Source organism: Heteronotia binoei, chromosome 18 (assembly GCF_032191835.1).
Source record: "Heteronotia binoei isolate CCM8104 ecotype False Entrance Well chromosome 18, APGP_CSIRO_Hbin_v1, whole genome shotgun sequence".
NCBI classification, from domain to species: domain Eukaryota; kingdom Metazoa; phylum Chordata; class Lepidosauria; order Squamata; family Gekkonidae; genus Heteronotia; species Heteronotia binoei.
This window is the reverse complement of record NC_083240.1, coordinates 158,192-180,888: the sequence shown is the minus strand read 5'-3', so window position 1 is coordinate 180,888 and position 22,697 is coordinate 158,192. Positions and strand designations below refer to the sequence as shown.

Genomic DNA, 22,697 nt, shown 5'->3' with positions numbered 1-22,697 from the left:
CTGGGCCGCCTGTCTCCAGCCTGCGTGGCTCATCTTCTTCTGCCCGCTCCCTTCGCTGCCTGTTGCGCGGGGCGCGGAGAGGCCGGGGCGCCAGGCGGGGGGGGGGGGGGCTTTCGTTTGAGAAGAGGAAGGAGCTGGGGGGGGGCTTCCAAAGGGGCCGCAAGAGGACTCAGGGGAGGGGGGGGTGGGGAGGGCGAGGGTTCCTTGCCCCTCGAATCTCCTCCTGGCTCGAGAGCAGCCGTGGCCCTAGACAGCCGGCCCGGGGAGTCCTGCCAGAGACCCGCTCCTTTGGCAAGACCCGGGGTGGGGGGGGCCGGAGAAATACCGCGGAGTCGCGGGCAGAGGCAGAGACGCATCTTCTGGGGGGGATTTCCCGGCTCCCTCGCGTCCCCCCCATCCCCTTCCGGCTGCGGGTGCTCAGGGCGGGGAGGCACGGAAGGGGCTTCGAGGAGCGGGCCTCCCCCGACCTCCGGCAGACGGGCTGCCTCGGCTCTTGGCACCTTTGGTGCGTCTGGCGGGCGGCGGAGGTGGGGAAGAGTCTCTCGCCGGGGCTGGCAGGGCCCGGAGCTCTCCGGCGCTTCCCTGCTGCTGGGAGCTGCCTGCGAGGGGGCGGGGGGGCATCCCTGGAGATCCGCCCATGCAAAGGGGCAACTCCAGCTAAGCACGGGGACGCAGTTTGGGCGGGGCGGGGGGCAGCGATGGTTCCTGGGGGGGGGGAGTGGGGTGGGGCTTGCTTCAGGACCCGCCCCCTGCACCCTACCCTACCCCCCTTGGGGCAGCCACAGTGCTAGGGACCCAGAGAGGGAGAGTATGCAAGGTCTGCCCCCCCCCCCCCCCCGAGAGCGCAGAGGCCCGGTTCTGCTCCTGGCAGAGGACCCCACCCCCCCGGTTCTGGCTGGATCGCGGGGGGAGGGGCTATTCAGAGCAGCAGGCCTCCTCCTGACGACCCTTTGCGAGGGAGCGCAGTGTCTGAGCAGCTGGGCTGTCTTTAAAGGAATTGCCCCCCCCCTCCCGTCCCCTTGTAAAGCCATCCAGCGCCCTTCTGAGCAGCTGGCCCCCAAGGGAAGGGTCCACTTGGCTCGCTCCGGAAGCGGTCAAAAGGAGTGACTGTGGGAAGGGGCTGCCTCCCGACCCCTTTCACACGCAAAGGCTGCCCCTCCCCCCCTCCCCTGCACGGGGCGGCCTTTCATCTCCAGCGCAAGGCCAAAATGCAAGTCCTCGCCCCCGCCGCCCCGTGATCAACTGGGGGGAGGAAGTGTAAAGGGTTATTGGCGGGGCTATAGAATCCTACAATGATAGAGTTGGAAGGGACCTCCAGGGTCATCTAGTCCAACCCCTGCACAATGCAGGAAACTCGCAGGTGCCTCCCCCTACATTCACAGGATCTTCATTGCTGTCAGATGGCCACCTAGCCTCTGTTTAAAAACCTTCAAGGAAGAGAGCCCACCACCTCCCCAAGAGGAAGCCTGTTTCACTGAAAAACCGCTCTGTCTGGAAGTCTTCCTAATGTTGAGCTGGAAAGTCTTCTGATTTAATTTCAACCCTTTGGTTCTGGTCCTACCTTCCGGGGCCACAGCAAACAATTCCACACCATCCTCTATATGACAGCCCTTCAAGTACTTGAAAATGGTAATCCTATCACCTCTCAGCCGCCTCCTCTCCAGGGTAAACAGGCCCAGCTCCTTCAACCTTCCCTTATAGCACTTGGTCTCCAGACCCCTCACCATCGTCGTCGCCCTCCTCTGGACCCCTTCCAGCTTGTCTAGATCCTTGTTAAAATGTGGTGCCCAAAACTGAACACAATACTCCAGATGAGGCCTTCCCACAGCAGAGCAAAGCGATACCATACTTCACCTGATCTGGATACGAGACTACCGTTGATACAGCCCAAAATTGCATGCCTTTTTAGCCACCGCATCACACTGTTGACTCGTGTTCAGCGTATGGTCCACTAAGACCCCGAGATCTTTTTCGCACATACTACTGCTAAGATAAGTCTCCCCCATCCTATTGCCATGCATTGGATTTTTCCTACCTAAATGCAGAACTATATTTCTCCCTGTTAAAATTCATTTTATTGGTGTTAGCCCAGTTTTCCAGCCAGTCAAGGTCATCCCGGATCCTTCTGTGTTTGCAACCCCTCCCAATGTGGTATCATCTGCAAACTGAAGAAGCATTCCCTCTCTCCCTTCATCCAGATCATTGATAAAGACGTTGAACAAACCAGGTCCCAACAGGGTTGTCTGTGTGTGTGTGGGGGGGGGGGTCCTGGGAGGGGGGGAGACTTCGAGGTCCCCCCGGGACAAATTCTTGCTCTCCCTTCCCTGGGCCCCTTCAGCCACTTGGCCACCGGGTGGGGCCAGCCGAGCGGGACCCGCCTTCCCTTCTCCTGGCTCTGAGCAGGGATCTGGCCGCGGACATCTAGGAAGGGCTGACTGAACCACCCGGGAGCCGGGCGGGCGGTCTCGGATCGCGAAGCCCACAAGTACGTCTGAGCCCCAACCGACAGGCTCCTCGCTGCGCGCGCGCGTGGGAGAGGGGTGAGGGGGGCTCAAGTGCTGCCACTCCGCCTGGCCGCCTTCACGAAATATGGGAGGGGATCCCCTTGAGCCCCCCCCCATGGCCCTGCCCTCCGCTGGCGCTCTCCCGCTGGAAGGAAAGGCCGGGGCGGGAGCCGCCTTGCTGCGCCCGGGGGAAAGAAAGACAGGCCGGCCAGGGCGGCGAGGTCGTCAGAAGGTGCCCGGGGTGCAGGGGCTGAGTGCTCCCGGCAGCGCTTCTCCAGCGGGAGGGGGGGCAGGGGGCAACTGGGTGGGGAGGTTAGAAGGCTGTTTCTTGCGACCGAAGGGCGAGAGAGGCGGCCTCCTCCCGGCCAGTCCCGCGGAAGCCAAGCCGAGGAGGGGTGGGGTGGGGGTTTCTCCCTTGGCGGGTCCCCTCCCAGGCCCGGCGGGCGGGCGGGCGAGGCGACGGAGCTAGACCCGCCAGCAGCAGCGCGGAAGGCCGCTTTGCGCTGCAGGGAAGGCGGGCGGGGCTGGAGTAGGAGAGGGCCGGCCGGGAGAGAGCCAAGCCCCGCCTGCTGCCCGCCCGCCCGCCAGGCGGCCAAGGAAGGAATGCGGCCACATTCCGCGGCCGGGCGTGGATGGAGGCCACCGCCTCTTCACCCCCTCCTATGCCCGGCGGGGGGAGGGCTGTGGGCCGGGCGCCGCTGCGTCCCCCCTCCCCCCTGCAGCTGAGCGGCCGGAGCCTCCGCGGGGCGGGAGAGGGAGGCTGGGGGCAAAGGCGCGCGGGGGCTTTGGGGCCTGAATGGGCGGCCGGAGGGGGGGCCGGCGGAACCTCGGGCGACTTGCTGAGCTGGCTGGCGCGAGGGGAGAGGGGTGGGCGGGCGCCCCCTGCTGCCCGCTGGTGGCAGCGGGGCCAAGTGGAGCGGGCGGCTTCCCTGCCCAGGGACCTCCTCCCCCCCGCAGCACCCCAGGGCCGGCCGAGCCCTCCCCAAGCAGAAGAGGCCGAGGGCGGCGTGGGGGGGAGCCCCGGCTGCCTTCCCTCTCTGGCTCACCCCGCTATGCCTGGCTCCCTTCGCTCCCGGCAGCCCAGGAGTCCTGCGGGACAGCAGTCTGCCTGCAGCCTTCAGGAGGGGCGGGGGGGGGGGGGCTCATGGGCCCAGCTTTCTGCTGCAGGCTGCAGCCCTGGGGGACCCCCTCCTGCGTGGCCGGTGCCGGCCTAGCAGGCGCCTCTCCCAAGGAAACAGGGCCAGTCCTGCTTCCAACAGTACCGCCCCGGCCAGATCCCGCTCCGAGAAGAAGGGGGCGCCGCCTGGAGGGGGGGAGCGGAGGAGGGAGCTCCCCTCCGAGCTGGGCAGAGGGGAGGGAGGGACCTCCCCCTCCCTCTTTCCTTTTTTTCCTCCCTTCCTTCCTTCTTTCCTCCCTCCCTTCCCGTCCCTTCCCACTTTCCCTCTCTTCCTTCTTTCCTCCCTCCCTACTTTCCCTCTCTCCCTCCTTCCTCCCTCCCTCCCTCCCTTCTTTCCTCCCTCCCTTCCTTCCCTTCCCACTTTCCCTCTCTCCCTTCTTTCCTCCCTCCTTCCTCTCTCCCTTCCCCTCCTTCCTTCCTCCCTCACTTCCTTCTTTCCTCCCTCCCTCCCGTCCCCTTCCTCTCTCCCTCCCTTCTTTCCTCCGTCCTTCCCTTCTTCCGTTCATCCCTCCCTTCCCTTTCCCTCCCTCCCTTCCCCTCTCTCCCTTCCTTCTTTCCTCCCTCCTCCCTTTCCTCCGTTCTTCCCTCCCTTCCATACAGATACAGGGCTCCACTGCCCCCTAGTGCCTGTGAATGGGAGAGCAGCCAGGGAAAAGGCTGTAGCAGCCAAAACGGAAAGAGTCGAGGGAGGGGCAACTGGCTGCCCTGTCCGGGGTGGGGGGAGGCTCAGCACGGTCTGCCCGCTCAGTATTTGGAGGGGAGACCACCGAGGAACTCCAGGGCTACCGTCCAGAGGCAAGCAATGGCCACCCCCCTCCCGTTCACCTCCTTCCACGAGGAGTCGGTGGGTCGTCACAGGGGGGCTGCAGGTGGACCGCGCGTTCCAGCCCTCCCTGCCGCCGCCGCCTCCCCCCCCCACCCGGGAGAAGCCGCCTCGCCCCAAGCCACAGCTGCGCCTCTGAGCACGTCCCGAGGGCCGGAGCTGCCGGGCAGGCCGGCTCTCCTCCCCCCTCCCTCGCCTGGCCCGGGCGCCCCGTCGCTGCTGCGCTTCTGCCGTCAGCCTTGCCGCGGGGGGGGGGGGGAGGAGGGCAGAGTCCGGTCCCGGCGGGCGGCTTGCAAGGGCAGTAGCGCCTTCTAGTGAACGGGAAGCGGATCCGGTTCCGCCCGCCTGTCTTCGCTGGCTGCTGGCAGCCGCTTGCTTCCCTCCCTGAAGACTCTGCTGGGGATGGGGCTGGGCCGGGGGGGAGCCAAAACGCGCTGGCCCTCTTGGGCCCTGCAGGCAGGGGCCGCCTTCTCTCCGCAGCGGCCTCTAGTGGCGCCCCTTGGCTCCATCCAGCCCCCCTAGGTGGGGGGCGGGGGGGGGGACTCCGCGCAGGCGGGACCCTCTTCCCTCCCTCCCTCCCGGCCCACCTTCAGCCCAACCGCCTGCACCCCTCGCCCGCCCGCCCGCGGCCTGACCTACCCCTCTGTATCTCAAGAGCCAATTGGGTGTAGGGGTTAAGTGCTGGGACTCTTATCTGGGAGAACCGGATTTGATTACCCCCTCCTCCACTTGCAGCTGATGGAATGGCCTTGGGACAGCCATAGTGGTGAAGTGAGCGGACTCTTATCTGGGAGACCCGGGTTTGATTCCCCACTCCTTCACTTGCAGCTGGTGGAATGGCCTTGGGTCAGCCATAGTGGTTAAGTGAGCGGACTCTTATCTGGGAGAACCAGGTTTGATTACCCCCTCTTCCACTTGCAGCTGCTGGAGTGGTCTTGGGCCAGCCATAGCTCTGGCAGAGGTTGTCCTAGGAAGGGAGCTGCTGTAAAAGCTCTCTCAGCCCCACTCACTGCACAGGGCGTCTGTTGGGGTGGGGGGGAAGGGAAAGGAGATCGTGAGCCACTCTGAGATTCGGAGCACAGGGTGGGATCCAAATCCAGTATCTTCTTCTTCTCCTCCTCCTTCTCCCCTGTTGCCAGAGCGCCCTGCTTCTAAGCCCGCCCCCCCAGCAGAAGGGGGAGGAAACTCCCAGCTGTGCTCTGGAGGTTTCTGTGCCCCCCCCCACCTCCTTCCCCTCTTCTGCTGCTGGCGGTGGACGGCACTGCTGCTTCACTTTACTCACACACACACAACCTTTATGTATTTATTTATTCATTTATTTAAGAATGGCTTCACTGTTTTGCTGCTCCCGCGTCCCCACCTCCGGGACTCCCATGACATGCGACAGGAGGGGTGGGGGTGGCGGCAACTGTGGCTGCAGCAGAAAGCAGTTCTCTCTCGGGGAGGGGAGAAGCCAGGGGTGCTCTGACCACAGGAACCAGGACATGCAGGAATCCCCCCCCCGCGCAACATGCAGCCCCTCCGACTTCTGGCCCTGCCTCACAGCTGAGATGGAAGAAACCTGGGGCAGCTCAGTGACAGGACTGAAAGGCTGGCCTTGGGCAAAAGCAGAGCACAAAGCGGGGGAGGGGGAGCCCAGACCCAGTGGCCTCAGGAGCCAGAGAGACCCCCTCCTTCAGGAGAGGCCCCCCATCCCCAAGTGGCAGGACAGCCAGGAAGCAGCACAGGGTAGGGCCCCAAAAGGCCTCCGCAGCGCCATCCTCCATCCTCCGGCAGCGTCTTCTCTTCGCGTGCTGGGGGGGGGGCACCCCAGTGCTGCTAGGTCAGGTGGCTTGCTGTGGTGGGAGGGGAGGAAGGAAGGAAGCACAGCCCTGAGATGGTCCAGCAACCCAAAGGGCACCCCTGCCTCACCAACCCACTAACTGGCGCCACGAGGCCAGCCCAGGCTGCGAGAAGGGGCTGCATGAAGAAAGGCTCTGCAGGAGGCCCCCGCCTGGCTCACTCATGGGCATCGCCCATCCCCCATCCCGCCTGGCAGCCCCTGCTGCACCATGCCAGGCCACTCCCCTCATGGCAGGCCCAAGGCTCAGTCCCCACCCAGAACAGCAAGATCCAGCAGCCCCCCTCCCTGATTCATGCTGCTGCACAAAGAAGGGAGCACTGCACAAGTCACACAATGCTGGACCCACAGCACCACAACACTGCACCACACACCACATCCCCCCCAAAACCCAGGGCTTAAAAGGGGTGGGTATTGAAAGATGTGCTGGGTGAAGGCAACTGCACAAGCCCAAAGGGGTGGCCGTTTAGCCCAGGCACTGGGAACTCGGGGAGAGGTGCTTTAGGAGTTTCCTGTGTTGTGCAGGGGGTTGGACAAGTTCTATGATTCTATAAAGAAGGAGGGTAGGGAAATGGCAGAGAAGCTGAATGCCTTTTTTGCCTCCTTCTTCACTGTGGAGGAGGGGGGGTGCTTGCCCACTCCAGAAGCAGGGATTTCAGAAGGGGCATTAAAAGACCTGAGTCAGATTGAAGTGATGAGAGAGGGGGGGCTATGACTGATGGGCAAATTAAAAACTGACCAATCACCAGGCCCAGATAGCACACCTCCAAGAGTTCTGAAAGAGCCAGTTGGATGTAGTAGTTAAGTGCACGGACTCTTATCTGGGAGAACCGGGGTTGATTCCCCACTCCTCCACTTGCACCTGCTACAATGGCTTTGGCTCAGCAGAGGTTGTCCTTGAGCTCTCTCAGCCCCAGCCACTTCACAGGGTGTCTGTTGTGGGGGAGGAAGATAAAGGAGATTGTGAGCCACTCTGAGATTTGGAGTGGAGGGCGGGATATATCCTCATCACCATCATCATCAACTCACAGGTGAACGTGTGGATCTCCTGACAAAACTATCACAACATCTCGCCTCCACCCCAAAGGACTGGAAGACAGCGAATTTAACCCCCATCTTTAAAAAAGGTTCCAGTGGAGAGCAGAGAAACTACAGGACAGTCAGTCTCAAGCCAATTTGGGGTAAAGTGGTGGAATTCGTTATTAAAGATAGAATTAGTAGGCCCATTGATGAACCAAAGCTATTGAGGAAGACTCATCAGGGGTTCTGCAAAGAAAGATCTTCTCTCACTGACCTGGTTGAGGGGGTGAACAAGCACGTGGCCAAGGGGGATCCAAGACACAGTCTTTACCTAGATTTCTAGACAGCTTTTGATCAAGTTCCTCACTGAAGGCTCCTTGGTACCCTCAGCAGTCAAGATGTGAGAGGACAAGTTAACAACTGGTTGATGGACAGGAAACAGAGAGGCAGGGGAAAGGGTTAGTTTTCCCAGCGGAGGGTGGTCAGCAGTGGGGGGCGGGCTGCAGGGCTCAGGGATGCTCAGGGGCTTTTTAACATGTTCTTTAATGATTCGATGTTGGGGGTAAGCAGTAAAGTGGCTCAGTTTGCAGATGACGTGGGCACAGCAATCTGGGGGGGGGGCTGAAAGCACTCGGGAGCCCACTGCCCTCTGGATAGCCCACTGCCCAAGATATGCCTGCCTGCATAAGGGCCGGTGACGAGGGCACAGGGCCCCAGCGCTACTCTGTCACTCGTGGGCACTGGCAGCTGGAGACTGGGGGGGGGGCAGCCCCCCACCCTCCCAATGGTGCAAGTGAGGCATTGGCCCCTGTGCCAGCATGGCTGTGGGGTGTTTGGGGGGCATGGCTAGAGTTAGTTGGCCCCCTGAGCCAGTTTGTTCTAATGGTTAAGAGTACAAACTCTAATCTGGGAGAACCAGGTTTGATTCCCTCCTCCTCCACATGCAGCTGCTGGTGTAACCTTGGGGCAGTCCCGGTTCTCTCCGAGCTCTCTCAGCCCCACCTGCCTCCCAGGGTGTCTGTTCTGGGGAGAGAAAGGGAAGGAGACTGCAAGCCCCTCTGAGTGATGGGCAGGATATAAATCCAATCTCCTCCTCTTCTTTTTCTTTCCGCCTGAGTTACACCAGCCATAAACACCTACTGAGCCTGAACTCCAAGTCTCTCTGCACACCCCCTCACTCAGAGGAACTGACTGCAGCCAATCACCTCCCTCCTTGGGGCAACCAAGCCCCTCCCCAGCACACATAAACTTCAGCCAGGAAATCTTCCAGCTCTGTGGTTGGAGTGAGTGACCCAGGGCTCTGTGTTGGAGCTGCCTGCCAGGCGGGCTGAGAACAGGCGGTGAGGCCCTGGTGGTGGGAGATGCAGGTGGAGTGCGCTCAGCAGGCGTCAGGGCATGCCATGGAGGGGGCTGGGCTCACTCTTCCCTCTAAGCTGAGTTGGCGTGAGCTAGCTCAGGCTTTTTTAGCCTCCAGCTCACACATTTTTGTCGTAGCTCAGGAGAAGTGGCCCCAGAGGAAACTATTTGATGCAGGAGGTCACCACTTTCCTGCCAGTAGCTCACAAAGCAGAATTTTTGCTCACAAGACTCCACAGCTTACAGGGAGTCTTGGTGGTGGTCCCAGGGCGGAAGAGAAAGGAGCAGCCGTGCCCCACCATGGCTTGCAGTTCAAGGGAGTCTGGGTTGTGTCACAACTGTGTCCCTGTCTGTTTGGTTGCCCTCCCTCCCTCCTACAGCTGGTGGCCAGAGGGGGGTGGGAGACCCCACGGGAGGAAGCTGACCAGAGAGAGCGCCCCCCCCCTCAGCCTCACTGACCTCACAGGGTGGTTGGGAGCATGAAGCAGAGGAGAGGGGCTGAGGCTCTCCCTGGGGGAGGGGAGGGAAGAATTTGTGAGTTCCTCACATTGTGCAGGGAGCTGGACTAGGTGACCCTGGAGGCCCCTTCCAACTCTATGATGTCAGGCAGTGCAGGGGTGGGGAGAAGGTCACCAATAAATGAAGTGCAGGAATCAGATTCATGACTGTCTGTCTGCTCCAGGAAGGGGGTGGGCTTCTGTCCCCGGGGGAAGATATCACTGAAGGGGTGGGGCCATGGAGTCAGTGCCAGGCAGGGGAGAGCCAATGCAGCAGGCAGACACCATGTTTTTGGAGGGGTGGGGCTTGGGGGGTTGCCCCTGACTCCATGGCCCCGCTCTTCAGTGATATCTTCCCCCACCAGACATACTACTGGTGACTTGATTTCCATTGCAATGCTGCACAACTACATCCCCACAGATGGAAGTCATGGGGAATGCAGAAGAGATTTGGACTGGCAGTCTCTGGGCACTAACTGCTCTGAAACAGGCATGACCCCAGTACCCAGAGTGAAATGGCAGCCATGCCCACCCACCTCTGCTCCCTCAAGGAGGGGCCCCTCTCCTGCTCAAACCCCACCCCACGCTCAGGTGCCTAGGGCAGGAGCTGGCCCCTTGAAGCAAGTGGGTGTGGGTGTTTGGGGGAGGTGCTTCTGGAAAGGAGTGCAACTCCTGCAGCCCCTATGGCCTGCCCCCCTCTGCTCCCCCCCCCGCCAGAGATGGACACTGGACTCCGCCCCCATGCCACATGGCCCCTCATTGGTTCTGGCAGCAGTCTGTCACAGTGCCCCTGCCTCCACTCACCACCGGGTGCCCGTTGCTAAGGAGCTACGCAGGTGAGGGGCAGAAAAGCTTGCAAACCAGCCGGGGCGTGGGCATGGCTCTGGATTGCACCATAAGTTATTCAGGGTGGTGAGAATGAGGGAGGCTTGTGAGGTGCTCCAGAGGGATCTGTGTAGGCTGGGCAAGTGGGCGTCAATGTGGCAGATGAGGTTCAAAGGAATGCACGTTGGAGCTGAAAACCCGAACTATACATGTCCTTTGACGTGGCCTGAGCTGGTGGAGACTGACCAGGAGAGAGATCTTGGGAGTCAAGGCACATAACTCCCTGAAGGAAGGTGTCAACGCAGGGTGTGAGTGCAATTTAAACAAAAGAAAAGGGAAATGCACTGCTGGGAATTATTAGGGAGGGGGCTGAAAACCAGCCAGCCACAGTAATGAGGCCCCTGTAGAAATCTATGGGGCAGCCTCATTGGGAACACTGTCTGTGTACAGTTCTGGTCACTGCACCTCAAAAAAGGTATTCTAGCATTGGGAAAGGTGCAGAAAAAGGCAACTAGAATGATTAAGGAGATGGAACACTTTACCTGTGAAGAAAGGTTAAAACGCTTGGGGCTCTTTAGCTTGGAGAAAGTCAACTGAGGAGTGACATGATAGAGGTTAACAAGATTATGCATGGGATGGAGAAGGTAGAGAAAGAAGTCCTTTTCTCCCTTTCTCATAATGCAAGAAGTGGTGGGCACTCAATGGAATTGAGCAGTAGGCTTAGAACAGATAAATGGAAGTCCTTCACGCAAAGGGTGATAAACACATGGAATTCATTGCCACAGGAAGTGGTGGCAGCTATAAGCATATGCCATTTCAAGAGAGGACTGGATACATCTATAGAGAAGAGGTCCATGAGTGGCTGTTGGCCATAGAGGAAACAGTGTGTCTGGGGCAGAGATGCTCCCTATTCTTGGTGCTTGCAGGGCCACAATGGGAGGGCTCCTGTGGTTCTGGCCCCACGGGTGGGCCTCCTGATGGCACCTGGGTTTTGACATCTGTGTGGCACAGAGTGTTGGACTGGATGGGCCATTGGCCCAATACACCTGGCTTCTTTTATGTTCTTATGAAGTCTCAGAAAGGACATGGGGTGAGATTTTGGGGGATATGTCTGACTTGAGCTTGTTGAGCCAGAAGCCTGGGACTTGCTTTCCTTTTTAAATTATTACTTGCTGTAATATGATTACAGGAACTTTGTTAATTTTAGCACTTGTCCATACAGTAAATATATGGTTAATTTTCACAGGGCCCTGTTTTGCACAATAAAGAGAACAATGTCTTTTTTCAAGACAAGATAAAAGTCTCTGAAACTTTTTGGTTTGGCTTGCTAGTGATAATTCAAAAGACCCTTAACTTTTTTGTATTGTCCAGCAGCCTTGAATAGCTAAATCTTAGCAGAAGCTGCTGCTAAACAATTGAATAGGCAAAGTCCAGAATCTCTCATTGGAGGTGGGACAGAGAGAGCCTGTGGGGCAGGAAGTGCACTCTGTACCTGCTCAGAGGCAGCTCCTCTTCTCTGCATACCCCAGGGGGCAGGAGTTGATCCTTTGAGGGCAAGAGTGGGTTTTGGCAAGGGACGTTTTTGGTGCCTGGGGTGGGGGGGACAACATCAACACAATGGCCCAGGCGCCCCTCCCATCCCCTCCCCCACCCCAACTGACCTGGGGAGGAGGAGGAGGAGGAGTCCGGACTCACCATCAGCAGCGCAGCCGGGTTGTCGGCCAAGGCCTGCTTGGCCAAGTATCTCTCCCGCCTGATCTTCAGCTCCAGGGACTTCGGGACGTCCGGCACCAGCCAGTCAATCAGGCGCAAGCAGAAAAACACCACGTGCTGCCAGGGAAGGGGAGGCCACCTCAGCAGCTGCACACCTCTCTGCACCCCCCACCCCCACCCCGTGCCTTTTGCCTTGGCTCACAGCATCATGCAAAGAACTCCCTCCCTCCCAGCAAGCCTCCCCACAGCCCAGGGAGGCAGGCCAATGTGACCATTCGCTCCCTTAAGGCAGTCTTGGCTGAGCCCAACAGCAAGCTGACCCCTGCCTGCCCTGCAAGGGCGAGGGGAGAAGGCAGCCCACGGAGGGGGGGCTCACCTCCTCAGCACCCCTGCCCCAGGATGGCTGCTGCCCGCCAGAGAGGTGGCGGCTGGGTGGGCCACACCACGGAAGGAGGCGGGAGGGAGAGGCAGCGTGGTGGGTCTGGGCACAGGCCAGGAGGAAGACAGACTCCACGGAAGGCGGCGGGAGGGAGACCCAGCACGGTGAGTCTGGGCACATGCCAGGAGGGAGGGAGGGAGACAGACTCCACAGAAGGCAGCGGGAGGGAGTCCCAGCACGGTAGGCCTGGGCACAGGCCAGGAGGGAGGGAGACAGACTCCATGGAAGGCAGCGGGAGGGAGACCCAGCACAGTGGGTCTGGGCACAGGAGGGAGGGAGGGAGGCACATGCCCGGAGGGAGGGAGGGAGACAGACTCCATAGAAGACGACACAGCGTGGTGGGTCTGGGCACAGGCCGGGAGGGAGGGAGGGAGACAGACTCCTCCAAAGACTGGCCACTGAGCCCTTTGCAGAGCAGAACTCAACCCAGAGGAGAAGCCCCCAGGCCATGAAGTGGGGGGCCACCAGTCCCTGAGGGCCCCTCCCAACGCCCCACCGCTCACTCAGCACCTGGGAGGGGGGGTGCCAAAGTTCACTGCAACACTTCTGCCCCCCCCCCAGCATGCTTCAGGCCTCCCCCCACTAAAATAGCCGCAGGTGGCCACAATGTCGTGTGCTGTGATTGTGTGGTGTGCCAGGCATGAGTGATTGTGCAGGCCCTGGAACGGTGAGCAGTGTCTTTGGCATACCTGGCAGCCCCCCCACCCCCACCCTGTGAGTCAGAGAAGGGTGCACTGCTTCCTCAGCCCAGCAGGGGGCGCCCATGTCTGGGGGGGAGCAGTCCCTGGAGGGGGGATCTGGGGGGGGGCATCAAAGGGAAAGAAGCAGCTTCCCTCCGGGGCTGGAGACCAGCAGAGATGTGACTGCCCCTTCTGCTGGAGAGGTGAGGGGGGGAAGCCCCAGGCAGGCAGCCAGCAGCGGCTCTCACCTCAAAGGTGATGATGAAGCCCAGGCGGATGGCCAAGAGCTTCCAGTAGAAGAGGGTGTAGCTGCCGTTGGCATCGCGGAAAGCCTTGTACCTGCATGGGGGGGTCAAGCAGGCAGGTGAGCAGGGAGCCTCTGCCCGGGGAGGGGGGAGGCTGGGGGCAGGGCAAGGCGGTGGCCTGCGCACCGGCACATGGTGTGGTTGCTGTCCACATAGCTGGGAGGCGAGTAGGCCAGGGTGAAGTTGACGTAGCCCCGCAGCTGGCTGTCCTGCTCGTACTGGTAGAGGAGGCGTGGCAGGAAGTCGGAGGTGAAAGCGATGAGGAAGGCCTGTGGGCCACACACACACACAGAGAGGGATGCTCAGAAGGCCCCCTGAGCCGCACCCCCCCTCCCAAGCTGCTGGGTTAGGGTTAGGGCAGGTCTCCCCAGAGTGGGAGGGGGGCTGCAGGGCTGCTGCTTAGAAAGCCCAGGCCCCCCACACCGGGGAGGGCGGCTCTTCTCCTGGACAGGCAGATGGGGAGAGGGAGGGGGCCCAGCTCCTGGGGCTCCGGCAACGCTGCCTCCTCTGGATTGAGGCATGTGAGCTGCAACCCCCCTTCCGGTTTCCATAGCAACCAGTCCCAGAGGTATCTTGTCTCCAGGTGACAAAATGCAACAGGTGCAGCTCTCTCCGTGGGTGTGTCTGCATGCCAGGAAAAGCGCTCTCCCACCCATCGTACAGGAGGGCCCTACCCCCCTTGAGGCCAGCTCGGGAGAACAGCGGCTCCTTGGGAGAAGCTGCCTGCCTCCCTACTCACGTTGACAACCACCGAGAGGTGTGCCAGGACATCCAGAATGAAAAACCAGACGCTGATGCCCTGCGCGCGCTCGGCCACTGGGCGGCGATATTCGCACACAAACTTCTGGGCATCCAGCCGGATCTCCACCCAGTTGTTCAGCAGGGCAAAGAGCGGAGCCAGGGGGAACGCGGCCACAAAGATGGTGATGAAGCCGAACTGCAGGACTGCGGGACAACGGCAGAGCTCGGCTGGGAGCCGCACAACAATCTTGCACAGGAGGCCTGTCCTCTGGTCCCCCATGATGAAGTGGTGGCCAGAGGTCAAGAGCCAGCGCCTGCCTGGCCCAGAAAGACAGAGACTCCCGCAGTGGGTGGCCACAGGGACACCCCCCTCCCCACGGCTGCCTCTTACCCATCTCCAGGTACTCCTCAAAGAGGCCTTCGCAGGCGATGAGCTCAAAGTCCTCTTCCCAGCGCCTGGGCTCCTGGGCGATCTGGGCGCCCCGCACCCGGGCCAGCTTCCGCTTCTGGTGCCAGGCCTTCAGCTTGCTGCAGTGGCAGGGGGGAGGACAGCTGGCACGCCACGCTCCTGGGCCTCCTCCCCACGGCAGGAGCTCCTGCCACCCAGCCCCCCTCCCACCTGCCTGCAGGGGCAGAAACTCACGGGAGGAGGAACTCCTGGGCGTTGCTGACAATCTGCTTCCCCACCATGATGACAAAGAGCTGCTGGGCCAGCTCGATCAGGCACCCCCCGGGGCCACACTGTGGGGGGGGAGGGGAGGCTTTCACTGCTGCTGGCTGGAGGCCCGGGGGGCAGCCAAGCTGGGACCAGGCTGAGGGACCCCTGCCAACCAACCCGGGATCCCTCTGGCACGCCCACCTCCGGTGCTTCTGCACACCTGATTGGGCAAGAGGCAACAGAAGGACAGACAGCGCTTCCAGTCCAGCCTCTCGCAAGACAAGTCCCCAGCTCACCCCTGGGGAGGATGGCAGGGCCCACTTACATCCTCATTCCGCATGCCCAGCAGTTTGCCATATTGACCTGGATAGCGCACAAACCTGTTGGGGGGGAGAGAGCCCTTTGACCCCACAGAAGCCCCTCCTCTGCAGGCAGCCCCCAAAGCCTCCTGCCTGCCATGCCGCACTTGGGGGTCCCATCCCGAGGGGGGGGGGAGAGGAGGAGGAGAGCAGCCTTGTAGGGGACTGCCCCAGACCCCAAGGGCAGCTCCTGAGTCCCAGGCCGGCCTGAAGGGGAGCTGGGGGGGGGGAGGGAAACCTGGCCAGGAGAGACAAAAGCCCTGTTTCATTGGGGGAGGGGCTTGAAACACTCCAGCCAGACCCAGGCAGTGGGCATGACTTTCCTGTTCAGCTAAGAAGGGGCCAGGCTGTGCACCCCCCTTCCCTCCCTCCCTCCCTCTGGCGGGGCTGTCTGCTTGGCACCATGGGGGGGGGGGCGTGTGTTGCGCACCTGCCTTTGAAGAAGGCCACATAGAAAGGTGAGGAGTAGAAATTCACAAACTGGAAAATGAAGACCTTGAAGGTGAAGGCGTCCTCATGTTGCGTCTGTGTCTGGTGCATTTCTGCAGAGGCGACATAGGATGTGGGTGTGCGTGTGGCAGTGGGGAGGAGGAGGGCCCCCCCCATGCCCCTTCAGGACACCGATGCCCAACGTGGCTGGGTCTGGCGGCATCTAGGGAAGTGTGCAAAGGAGTGGTGGCCCCAGCAAAAAGGGTCAGGCAGGAAGGCCAGGGAGGGGCCCCTCCTGCAATCAGGAAGTGGCAGAAAGGTTGGGTTTGGCCCTGCCCGCCCCCGGCGCAAAGGGCGCTTGAGCGGTGGTGCTAGGAAGGGCCCCAGGGAATAAGGGGGGAGGGGTGCTGCAGCAGAGCTGGCTCCTACTCACCCCACCTGGTGAGCTTCTCGGCCAGGGAGGTGTAGACCTGGCCCAGGAGGAGGATGAGGACGAGGTTCACCATGCAGCTGCTCAGGTTGGCGATGTTCCCGGCCTGCAAGGAGGCAGAAGGAAGGGAGGCCAGGAGGGGCCTCCGAGGTGGCGGCTCCACTGCCCAGACACTTCTCCAAAGGCTCTGGCTGCCTGCTGGGGACCTCCGGGCTCTTTTCCTCCCCCCCACCCCAGGGCTGGCCCTCTGGAGCCCTTCCCCCCTCCGTTCCCATCACTGCAGGCGGGGGCGGGCTGTGACAGGAAGGAGCCCTGGGGGGGCATTCTTGCAGCCTTGGAGACAATCGCTGGACCTGGGGGATCCACTGCCATGGGGCCCCCTGCCTGCCTCCCCACTTCCGCCATCCTTGCCATTCTCTTCCCCAGTCATTACACTTCCCCCCCAGCAAGCTAGGGACTCATTTGACCGACCTCAGAAGGAGGCAAGGCTGAGTCAACCTGGAGCAGGCTACCTGAACCAGCTTCCGCTGGAATCAAACTCAGGTCGTGAGCAGAGGGCTCCAACTGCAGTACTGCAGCCTTACCACTCTGCGCCACAGGGCTCTTAGGCAGGACCGCTCCTCAAAGTCCTGGGGGAAGAAGGGGAGCAGCAACGGAGCCTCCTCCACGTCTAGGAACCCTTTTCCTTTTGGCAGCACCCTGAGCAGCCAGCCTGCCTGCTTGCCCCAGAAAAGGCGCCCCCTCCCCGCTGGGCAGCAGCCCTCCTCCCTCCCCCGCACAGTGCACAGACAGACGAGCAGAGGCCCCCGGACTCCTCCAGCCACTTATGGGGAGAAGGCGGGGGCTAAGCCACAAAGAGCAAAGGAACTCAGAGAGAAACTGGGAGCTGCTAAAACCACCAGAGGGGCACGGAGGAGGGGGCTCTGCCTGCCACAGCTTCAAAGGCCATCCCCATCCAACTCAGCACCATCCTCAGGTTGCCAGGTTATCCTATGGAGCAGGCCAGCCTCAGCTGGAGGGCTCGGTCCCTCAAGGAGAATCCCAAGTGGCATCAAGAGGAGGGTTATCCTCTGGAGCAGGCCAGCCTCAGCAGAGGCTGTTGCAGGCCTCCCTCCCCACTTGCTGGGAGGAGCAAGGGCGGCAGAGGGGTCAGTCTTCGAGGAGCTGCAGGGCCCTGGGGAGACCTCTGCCCGAGGCCGGATTTCTCCCAGCTCTGGAGGACGGGGGCCACTGCAGGGTACCCCCCTCCCCCAGCACCCCAGTGGCCTGCAGGACAACAAAAGAAAGAGACGCCCAGGCAGGAGGGCCCAATCCTGCTCCTGCTGCTGCTGGGAGGCGGGCCCAAGAGTGGGATCCTGCCTCCTCCTTTCCCTTGACTGGGCTCTGCCTACAAGAGGTGAAATGTCCGGGAGAAGAGGCTGGCAACCCCTCAATGGATGCCCCTGTGCAGCAGCAGCAGCAGCTGGGCAGAAGAACCCACGTGCTCCCCCCTCCTCCCCGTCTCCTCTTACCTGGCTCACCAAGAGGGAGTTTCCGGTGCGGTACATCATGGTGCTGATGATCCCGCGGTAGAGGATCACGGACACCAGGAAGATCATCACCACGCAGAGCTGAGCGGGGACAGAGAGACCCCCCCAGGGCACATGAATGAAGCCACCTTTGTGCCAGGCGGCCCCTTCCCCAGTCTGCGCAGACAGACCCCGAGCATCCCAGGGGGGGCGGAGGGGCCCTGCTTCTCACCATGAGGATGATGGCCATGGACCCTGTGAGGAAGCGTGGGAGGCGGTCCCAGGCGGGGAAGTGGGGCTCCTTCACCCCAGTGATGGGATTCTGCTCCATGCAAGGCGCCAGTGCAGCAAACTCCGGCCGCGGCCGTTCCTGCGAGGCCAAGAGCCCAGTAAGGACTGGAAGCCGGAGAAGGGATCTGCCCCACGCTGGGGCTGGGGGGTGGAGAACAAGGGCCCTGCTGCTGCACAGGGCTGCTCCACCCACTCACTGGCTGCTAAAAGGCAGGAAACACCTCAGCAGCCTAAAGGGCTCCTGGCAATCGCTTGGCTTCAGTGGGCAGAGGGCCTTTCTAAGGTTCCCTCTGCAGGTGAGGCACGGAAGTGACACTTGTGCCTCATTGGGGTTCGCGGCCACCCAGAGGTCTTCCCGCTCCTGCCCCCCCATCACACCCCAGCTCCACCAGCCTCAGAACGGGCACACCGCCAAGCGGGCTCCAGACTGGCTCCTGACAGTTCCCCAGCCCCAGGCCTCTGCCCCCTCCCCCCAGCCCCCGCCTGCCTCCTCCTCCTGGAAGTCCATGCAGTCCCAGTGGTGGGCCAGGGTGGCGTTCTTCCGCTTCCAGTACTCCAGGAAGGTCACAGCCCAGAAGGACATGAAGATGCTGAAGAAGACGGTCCCCGGGTGGTCAAAGAGGTAGCCGACCTGGGGGGGAGGGGGCAGAAGGCACAGGAAGAAGGAAGAGCCCCCAGGAGCCCCACAAGCCTCCCAGCCCCTGTGGGTGGCCTTGCAAAGCCGCCTGCCCTCACCTTGCAGCCCTCCCCCTGGCCCCGCGCAGACCCCGCTGCAAGCCAGCGTGCCACACCCACCTTGGCCATGGAGCAGATCTCGGAGAGGTTCCAGTTGCCGCAGGAGTCACACAGCGGGCACATGAGGAACTGACCCCCACTGTTGCAGATCTCTTGCCTGGGGGTGGGGGGGAATGCAGAAGCAGCTGCTTTGGGGGGGGGCACATCCCCACCCATCTCTGAAATTTCCTCGGCCCTTTCCTGGGGCTTCACCTCACCCTTGGGATCCAGGGCTAGTGGGGGGGCCACATGCAAAGCAGCCTCCAGCCATTCGTGGCGGGGGACAGACTGCCTCTGAGCCTGGAGGGTCCATTCCGCTCTCAGGACGAAGCTCTTCTAGATGGCCAAGCAAGGAGGCACCCGCTGCCCCCCCTCCCAACAAGGCTGCCCGGCAGCCCCTCCCCACACTCACGCTGGCGTGTTGGTGCCCATGGCCAAGAGGCCCGCGAGGAAGACGAAGGTGCCCACGCCTGCAGCAGGGAGGAGCCACGCGGTGTAGAAGCCTGCAAGACAAGGAGGGCCTACTTCAGGCACACCCCTCTGCCCCCCTCCGGCCAACAGGGGCTGGGCCCTGCAATCTGCTCAGTGTGGAGCCAGGAAATACCTGTGGGGGCCGGAAGTCCATCACAGAGGACACGGGGGGGGGGCTTAGATCCCCCTCCCTTCCACACAAGGCAGGCAGACAGGCAGAGAGGAGCCTCCTCTGAGGATGCGCAGAGAGCTTCCTGCCCCCACAAGGGCCTGGGGCGGAAGGGGGAGCCAGCGTGGCTGCGGGCTTCCAGGGCCCTCTGCTATGTGGGGGCTGCGGCTGGGCCTGAGGAAGAGCGGAGGGGGCTCCAGCAGGGGGAAGGAAGCGGCCGATCCAGCGGCTTCTCACCCAGCCAGGCGAAGTAGATGGCCACCTTCTCTCCAAAATACTCCCGGATGTGGTCTAAAGGCTGGTACTTGTACCAGCAGCCCCATCGCGCCCAGAAGCCGTACAGGACCTGCCGGGGGTTCAGCTCTTCTCCGGGCACCTCGTACTCGGGCAGCTCAAAAGGACCCTGCAGCAGGAGGAGCAGGGGTGGACTAGATGGCCGCAGAGGTCCCTTCCAGGAGGAGGAGGCAGCGGCAGGGGCAGGGCCCAAGCGCCCCGTGGCCAGGCGCCTCGTTCGGCCTTTGCTGCCTCCTGTATTTGCCGTCCCTTCTGGGCCAGACTCTCAGCCCCTGGACAGCAGCACCGGGCCTGCCCTCACCTCGTGCAAGGGGAAGGCTGCAGAATAGACGCCTTCATTCAGCAGCCGCTCGATGCCCACTTGGGCGCGCTTCCTCTTCCCGTAGGCAGTGCGGGCCAAGATCTCGTACACCTGCCGGCAGCAGGAGAGCCAGGCTGAGGCGCGGCCCCGGGGAGGGGAGACTGCCCGCCCCCTCGGGCTGGGCGCCGGGGAAGGAGGAGGCTGCCTCAGCCTGGCTCAACGAAGCGCCCGTCCTCCGCGAACGAGGGCAACTCACGATGCGCTGCCTTTGCGTGTTGCTGAAGTAGGAGTCGCGGGAGTCGCTGCCCAGAAACCTGAAAGAGGCGGAAGCATCCGAGTGGGCGCCTTCCTTCGCCAGAGCCAGCCTGTGCCCAGACCCCCGCCTCCCCCACGCCCGCAGGGGCCGCCCAGGGAGGCGGGCGGGCGGGCGGGCGAGGAGAAAGGGCTGCCCTGCGGAAGGGCTCCACCGGGGAGAGGGGCCTGGCGGCCGCTTGGAATGCCAAAGGAGCCAGGCAGGCTGGGGCCGGCGGCGTTGCCGCTACTCGCCTGTGGAGCTTGGACTTGCGGAAGGCGCAGGTGTAGAAGTCGAGGGGCTTGTTGGGCACCGGCTGGGCCAGGGGGTTGGGCAGGCGCAGCTTGCGGAGCAGAGCGTCCGAGGCGTTGCTGTCCGGGTTGGGGTGGGCCTGCGGGGGGCCAGGAGGGAGGGAGGGAGGGAGACGCGGCTACGGCTGCTGCCCCCTCCCCTCCCCTCCCCTCCCCTCCCCTCCCCTCGGGCGCCAGGCTCACCTGCAGCGGCGCCCGCAGGCTCAGCTCCTCGGCGTAGTAGAGCAGCAGGGGCCAGGGCGCGCTCAGCTTCAGGAACTGGACGCTCCGCCGCTCGCTCGCCGTCTCCTCCTGCCCGGCGGGGGGGGGGGGGTGGGTGGGGGGGCGGCACGGTCAGGGGGGGCAGCCATCAGGGGGCGCCCCCACCCCCGCCCCGCCCCCGGGCCCGGCGGACAGACCTGCTCGAGGAGGAGGCCGGTGGCGCGCAGGTTGCGCCCGAACTTGCTCCGCCAGCGCTGGTGGCGCGAGGCCACGGCTGCCTCCTGCTGCTCGGCCCGGGCCTGGGCGCGGGCCCTCCGCCGGCGGCTGCTGCTGCTGCTACGGCTCCTCTTGGCGGCGGCGGCGGCGCCGGGACGCGCCTTCTCCTCCCACACCAGCACGAAGTCTGCAGCGGCACGGCTGGTCAGGGCGGCGGGGGACCCCCCTCCCCTCCCCTCCCCTCGCCTCCCCTCGCCTCCGGCACCCACCGATCTTGGTCCGCCCGTCTCGGAAGAGGTTGGGGCCGCCGGCGCTGCTGCAGGCGGGTTCGGGGCCGCTGGGCGTGCACAGGGGCTGCTGGTCGCCGTTCTCCTGCTGCTGCCGGGGCCAAGGGGACAAGAGGGAGCCGGGCGGTGGGGGTGGAGAAGGGGGCCCCCTCCCCTCCCCTCCCCTCCCCGTGGGGCCGGCCTACTTACGAGGCTGCCGCAGCTGCCGCCGGGCGCGCCGTTGGGGAGGGCGGCCAGGCAGCGGGGGTCGCGCCCCGGGCCCTTCATGGCGCTGGGAGCCCCGGCGAGGGGGGGGCGGCGGCGGCTGGCTGGCTGGCTGCTTCCCCCGCTGCAGGCACACGCCGCCTCCCGCCCTGCGTCGCCCCCGCCGCGTTCTGCGTCGTGGCCACGGCCCGGCAATGGGAGGCGAGCGACGCAGCGGCTCCGGGCCCCTCCCGCCCTCCCTCCCTCCCCCCCCAGCAGCCCCGGCCCGGGCGAGGCGGCCCTTGGAGCCCCCTGATGCAGCCCAGCCCAGCCCAGCGAGGAGGAGGGGCGGGCGGCGGGGCTCGCCTCGCAGGCGGCTTTGGGGCCCCAGAGCTGCGCTTTGCGCAGGAAAGGCCCGACCGCGGGACAAGAAGACTTGGTGGGTCTCGAAGGTGCCTGGCCGGACTCCCGCCGCCCCGGCTCGAGGACTGCCCTGCTGCCTCCCGTCCTGGGCTCTCCCCCTGGAGGAGGGAGCAGAGCGCCCGGCAAAGGCCCGCTCCCTCCTGGCGCAGGCGGCCTTCCCTCCCTGGCTGTGGGGGCCCCGGCCGCCTTTCCAGCTGGTGCTGGGTCCCCCCTGCAGCCCCCCCCCGGACACAGGCTGCCCCGGCGTGGTGGAACGACCCACCCGGGAAGGCCCCTGCCCGGCTGCCTTTGCGCAGCCCGCCCCTTGGGAAGAGACTTTAACGGAGGAACGCTAATCGGACCCGAAGAATCACGAGCTGCAGGAGGCTCAAGGGGTGGCCTGGAGATGCCCTGCCGCATCTGCTTCCTGCCTCTGCTTATATAATAATACTAATACATTTATTTTTGTATCCCGCCCTCCCCTGCCAAAGGCAGGCTCAGGGCGGCTCATAAAATATATATTTTATTAGAGTTTTAAGAAATAGAACAAAGAAATGCAGAAAGGGGAAATGAAAATAACGTTATTTCGATATACACTCTGCATCATTCATTGACAAATGTTTCTCCTAGTCTATAAAGGTTACAATCTTTGTATTAGACCTAATAGTTTGCTAATATCAACACTAAAGTGTCCAAATTGAGGAATTACAAGTATGTATCATATAAGAGTCGAATTTGTGTCTTCAACCATTCATAAAAGGGTCTCCAAGGGTTCCCCCTCTCGTATTAGGAAGCGCAAGGGCGTCTGTTTCAGCTGCCTCTAATATTTTATGAATCAAGTCCTGCTTCTTCGGAGTTTCGTGATGTTTCCAGGTTTGTGCTATCAAAAGTCTTGCTGCAGTGATAATATGTATCATTCTTATTGAGTATTCTACCGATGGACCTTCCGCCACTGCTTCCATGGCTCTGAAGGCGCGCGCATCCCAGGGCTTTCTTTGCTAGGAAAAGCCCAGCAGGAACTCCTTGGCATGTTAGGCCACGCCCCCTGACACCAAGCCAGCCGGAACACCGCGCGTGCTCAAAATAAGCCCTGGCGCACACCAAGTCTCTCCGCTCTCGCTTGCAGCCGGAATCAAATTTGACTCTGGACTCAACCCTCGTCTCCACAGCTGACGCTGGTACTCCCGTGCTGCTTCACCAC

General features: G+C 62.6%; 1 protein-coding gene across 1 annotated transcript; it reads right to left on the bottom strand.

Moving 5' to 3' along the window:
• Positions 1 to 169: 169 nt before the first annotated feature.
• On the bottom strand, positions 170 to 21,178 carry LOC132587293 (anoctamin-7-like). The gene is made up of 23 exons (XM_060259574.1): positions 21,101 to 21,178; positions 20,894 to 21,002; positions 20,606 to 20,811; positions 20,391 to 20,498; positions 20,151 to 20,287; positions 19,861 to 19,918; positions 19,605 to 19,715; positions 19,247 to 19,412; positions 18,782 to 18,872; positions 18,391 to 18,487; positions 18,083 to 18,226; positions 17,537 to 17,674; positions 17,308 to 17,406; positions 15,800 to 15,902; positions 15,368 to 15,479; positions 14,904 to 14,958; positions 14,564 to 14,661; positions 14,312 to 14,448; positions 13,919 to 14,124; positions 13,306 to 13,448; positions 13,123 to 13,213; positions 11,535 to 11,872; positions 170 to 599 (listed from the first exon to the last, which is right to left on the bottom strand). Exons 1-23 carry the CDS (start codon positions 21,176 to 21,178, stop codon positions 170 to 172), a joined length of 3,255 nt encoding a protein of 1,084 aa, XP_060115557.1.
• Between the last annotated feature and the right edge of the window lie 1,519 nt (positions 21,179 to 22,697).